This window comes from Cryptotermes secundus, unplaced genomic scaffold (assembly GCF_002891405.2).
Source record: "Cryptotermes secundus unplaced genomic scaffold, Csec_1.0 scaffold678, whole genome shotgun sequence".
NCBI classification, from domain to species: Eukaryota; Metazoa; Arthropoda; class Insecta; order Blattodea; family Kalotermitidae; genus Cryptotermes; species Cryptotermes secundus.
In genome coordinates this window covers 459,775-465,162 of record NW_019742973.1, presented here as the reverse complement: position 1 = coordinate 465,162, position 5,388 = coordinate 459,775, and the positions used below count along the sequence as shown (strand labels likewise).

Sequence of the window (5,388 nt, the reverse complement as noted above, 5' to 3'; positions counted from 1 at the left end):
CAAACAGCGCTTCGGGTTCTCACGTCCCCGCAGTTCAATAAGACGCAATAAGGAGTGCAGGGCGCTGCAATGCCGGCGCGCCAAGTAATTGCGTTCCAGCCAGAATTCTAATACCTCAGGAGCGCGAGAAATGCGGAGAATTTGAGTGAATGAAAGGGGGTGGGTGAGTGTTGGCAGTTGCAGGGGCAAATTGGGAAAGGCGACAGATGGCAAAGAAAGAGGAAATATAAGGAAGGAAAGAGAGGTATAGGGAAATAAGCATTGGGAGGACAAAAATGAAAGGAAGAGAAAGGAGAAGAGGAACACAGGAATAAGGAAAGCACGAAAGGGAAAAGCGAAAAATAGAAACTGGAAGAGAATAAGGAGGATAAGCGGGAAACAGGGCACATTTGTTCTGCTTCACCGTCTCGACAGCCGCGCGGTATCGAACATGGTTCAGTTCTCTCTGGAACTTCTGCTGAAACATGTTTCGCTCCGATGAACATTCAGCGACTGACAGCCGAGATTCGCTCAGGAACGCGGGTAGGTCTTCAGGTAAAGTGTCCCTTATTGTCCGATTATAAACGCAAACTTACCGATCAGGTTCCTGTAGCAGCAACAGTCTAGATCTATACGCAGTTTGTGCTCGGTTCAATTCTCAGCTGCAGCACCAGCTGTTCTGGCTAAGGTTTCCCGGGTTTTCTCAGTCACCCCAGAAACAGTCCGGTATAGTAATCCGATTTGGCCACAAGCGCCCCCATCCCACCGTTCGACTCGACATGTTCCAGCTACTGACAGATTGTAACGCAACTTGCCGATGCGAAATGCGATCCTCAGTTCTCAGACAGACGAGGGGAAGGCAGCAGCTGAAGGAAAGGAGAGACAAAGAGACAGCGGAACCGGGTCTCTGCGGGATACTTAAGGCGCGACCGCAGCGTCGCGGCGCAGTCAGTACGGTCAGTACTCGCGGGACCATGAGCCGGATCGCACAGCCGCCGCTGCTGCTGCTGCTAGTGGTCGCGTCCGCCGCCAGCAGCTCCCGGCTCTTCCGCATCCCTCTGGACGCCAACAGCACTTTCTCCTGGATTCTAGATTACCCGGCAGGCACTGTCAGCGTCGAGGTGCACACCCCCGGCGGGAGAGACCACTGGGTAGCCGTCGGTTTCTCTGACTACGGATCTCTCTTGAGCGCAGACCTCTGTGTGCTGTGGAGAGACTGGCGGGGACGCGCACACATGCAGGTAGGATTCCAATAGGCCACGACCGCCTACACTATCATTTCCTGATTTCGTTTCTGAAATTAAAATGCCGCCCTCAACATAAATGCAATAAGAACACAGAGAGTCCATACTGCAAGCAAATGTACGTGTGTAAACTTGCAGGCCGTGGCTCGCGAGACTTCTCTATGTATGCAAGCAAGCCCGGTCGCTTCGCCCTCTGCTACCCACTGGATAGGATCTTGTGGGCCCCAAACCCGGTATTCAGCGGTGGCGAATATATCAGCCACCGCCGGGAAACGAGCCTTGATTCTATGGTTGTGCAGCCCTTGGCCTAATCACTGCGCTGACTGCTTCTTGCGGTGCCCACCGCCAGCATTGCAGACATTGCTGTGCAGGTCCTATATCAGCAAGCAGCCACTCGTGGCTTTCCTCAGATCCTCCACGCAAATGCCGGAATACAAATCTAATAAATTAAGCCACAACCACTTCCTTCCACATCCTTTGGAAATAATTTTTAGTAAACGTCCTACCATTCGACGCTTTATAAAGGATAAGTTCGGGCGAATGGACCATAAAAGAGGAAAATCGGCTGGTGCGCCATACTCAGTGAACGAAAAATAATCTCCGCGCAGTTGCTAGCGATAATGCATGTTTTTCTGTAGCGACTGAATTCCAAGCCGAAGTGCTCAGTCGAACTGTTAATACATAAAGGCTCTGCATTGTCCTCTTCATTCAGTAACAGAACTTAGTAGCTGAGAATTCCACTGCTTAGCATCCCGCACCTATGAGAAACCATCGCGTCAAGAAGCTGTGACACGGCTTACGCACTACCCCAGAGGCCATGCCTGCTACAGCACTGCTTGAATGGGCTCCCAGAACAGGTATAAAATATATCAGCTATCAATAATACCTCATTGCTCTTGTCACTACAGTGTACTTACGTATACACCGTCCCTCAAGGCCGCTATCTACATCTACCCTAATTTAAGCTTCTCTTAGAGATTTAAGAAAACAACTGTAATTTGTATTTCGTATCTTATCACCTAAATACAAGAATTTATTACGACACCTTTCTCTCTAAAATGGATGGATGTTTGTCTTCGTTTTTCTGTGTTTGTATACAGGTAGAAGCCTTGTGACGAGCTGATCACCCGCCCAAGGAGTCCTACCGTATGTCTAAGATCTAGAAAAACCGAAGTGAACGGAGAAGTTCATGGAGGTAGGCCTAGACCCACTGGGGCTGTAGTGTCAAAAAAATGGTAAAGGTACAAATGGTAGAGCTATCCCTATAACAGGCCGTGGAGGCTCATAGGGTTGTGAAACATCGAGGCTCCCACATTCTCTAGACAATCGGTTCACAGATGGCGGTGAGGTTGTCAGCCTTACGAGCCGACCGCGCTTTACATCCAGAAAGATTCCTGGTACTCATTTCTCTCAGAGGCTGAGTCGAACCCAGGGCCATAGTGCCGCTAGAAGGATTAGGTCAATTGAAAATATTAATTACCTCATCGGAAACTGAACCCGCGACTATCCGCCTTGCAGCACGGTGCCTGAACCAAATACACTGCTGGTTAAACGAGACAATAAAATTAATTAAATCGTTCATATTTATGTTGATTTCGACACAATTCATTAACATTTGGTTTACTGAGTTGCTGTGTCGACAGCTCCAGCACCTCGATTTCATAACACAACGGCATGCACAACATAAGAAATCTAGCAGCAACGTGTATGCGCGTTTAAAAACTGCCTGTTGTTAACTTACCTTATAACGAAGGCTTCGAAACAAAAATGTGTCACTCAAACACTTTCGTGTCCACGCAACATTCTTCCTTCTACGCGCCTTCTGTGGTCCCGAGAAACACTGCAGACGACAGCAGCGATGAGGCTGGAGGGGAGATTTTCCTGAAGGTAGTCCCATTTGCCGGAACCTACCTTCGCCCGAGCTACTGACGGCGTTGAAAAACAGCAGCAGGCCTGGTGCGTTCGCCACAATGTCTCTGGACTTCCGGCTCCTGAGTGCCACCTATTGACAGCCTCTTGTAAACTGCGCAAAACGGGCGGGCTGATGAGCAAGGACCTTCAGTATAACATTTCATCTTAGCCGTTCTCCGGTCGTCAGGTGACACGACATAAATATCCAGTTTGCTCAGATATCTCAAGAATCGTGTTTCTCGCCCTCCCTACAACTTTTGTTTTAAATATGAGAAAAGCATTCAGCAAGGAGCGCTCCAGATGCGCGCAAAAGCGTGTGCAGGACTTCATGCAGAAAGTCTAGGAGTACAACTCGCCAATACAAAATTTCATGAGAATTCACTCAGCGGTTCTCGTGTTATTCCAGACGAGCAGATGTGATGAACATTGTCGTCTTGTACGATGTGGCGTCGTACAGTTTGGTAGATAGGAACCCGTTTTTAGCCTGAAGATGGAGGTATCAGGTTCCGCTGGAACATTGCCACCTAGCTACACGGCGTCACATCCCAGAAGACAGACCTGGTCGTAGTCACATTCATCAGAGCCTCAACCCCAGCAGTCACTGCATTAGAGAAAGTGTTCCACATAACAACGAGTGTCCTACTGTACTCTTCTGTGTTACGAGTCCTGTCATCAAAATGCAAACCGGACGTTCCCCAAAAACCCTGGTAGCCACGAAGAAGGCTGCACGGTGCCATAATCCATGAATTTTCACCGTCATGACCTCAAAACTAGTATGCTGGCAAGTTTGTCATAACACGTTCTGCCTTCTGGGATGACGTCGTTTAGTCTGATAGAAGTTTACAAATTTTTCACTCATGTACTGCCCGCATCTTCGGGGAGCAAGTAAGCGGCAAGCAGAGTCCTGACGAACTGGCCCCTGTTCCCATCTCGTCACCAGAACGCAAGACATGATCAGAGCATGACAGACCCCGCTCACAAGGCGGACAAGCACGACAGTAACGCGTGAAGGACATATTGATGCTGAAACGTAGAGCAGAATAATTTGGGGAAATTACTGTAACAGTGTTCCGTCTGTTGGCCAAACACGCGAAGTTGCAAAAATACAAAACCGTAATTTAACCTTCTGTCTTTATGGGCCTGGCATTAAATGGGGCACATCAGCTGCTGGTCTATGCTGATGATGTGAATCTACTGGGTGATAATGTAGATACCATAAAGAGAAACAGAGAAACTTGAATTGACGCTAGTAAGGAACTTGGTCTAGAAGTAAACTGAGAGAGAACTAAGTATATGTTGCTGCCTCGTCACCAAAATGCAGGGCAAAATCATGACATAAAGATAGGTAACAGATGTTTTGAAAATGTGGCACAGTTCACATATTTGGGAATGACGATAAAAAATCAAAACCTGATTCAGGAGGAAATTAAGAGGCGACTGAACTCGGGTAATGCTTGCTACAATTCAGTACAGAGGCTTTTGTTTTCTCATCTGCTGTCTAAACACATAAAAATTAGTATATACAAAACTATAATTTACCGGTCACGGTAGCCGAGCGGTCTGAGGCATGTACTGTCTTCGCTCGCTTGGAAACCGGGATCGTGGGTTCGAATCCCACTCAGGACATGGATGTTTAGTTTGTGTGTGTGTGTGCGTTTTTCTGTGTTTGTGGACAGGTAGAGGCCTTGCGACGAGCTGATCACCCGCCCAAGGAGTCTACCGAATGTGTAAGATCTAGAAAAACCGAAGTGAATGGAGAAGTTCATGGAGGTAGGCCTAGGCCCACTGGGGCTGTAGAGCGAAGGAAAAAAAACTATAATTTTGCGTGTGGTTCTGTATGGGTGTGAAACTTGGTCTATGATATTAAGGGAGGAACATAGATTGAGGGTGTTTGAGAACAGGGTGCTGAGGAGAATATTTGGACCGAAGAGAGATGTGACAGGAGGTTGGAGAAAACTGCATAATGAGGAGCTTCATAACTTGTACTCTTCTCCAAGTATAGTTAGAATGATCAAGTCAAGGAGGATGAGGGGGGCATGGCATGTAGCACGAATGGGGGAGAAGAGGAATGCATATAGCATATTAGTGGAAAAACATGAAGCAAAGAGACTGCTAGGTACACCAAGACGTAGGTGGGTGGATGATATTAAAATGGATAAATGATACAAACTCCGTCCTAAGTGCAAACAATATATATTTATATGTCTTTGATCTTGTTCTTTCTACACTACATGTTTCGGCCTCTATCGGCCAT

The 5,388-nt window shown here is 47.5% G+C and overlaps 1 protein-coding gene across 1 annotated transcript in view; it reads left to right on the top strand.

Moving 5' to 3' along the window:
- Positions 1–440: 440 nt before the first annotated feature.
- The window catches only part of LOC111873648 (dopamine beta-hydroxylase), a 14,570-nt gene continuing 9,622 nt past the window's right edge, over positions 441–5,388 (top strand). Inside the window, exon 1 of the mRNA XM_023868556.2 lies at positions 441–1,220. Within this exon, the coding sequence (XP_023724324.2) occupies positions 759–1,220 (462 nt within the window). The 5' untranslated portion in view covers positions 441–758. The remainder of the gene's footprint in view (positions 1,221–5,388) is intronic.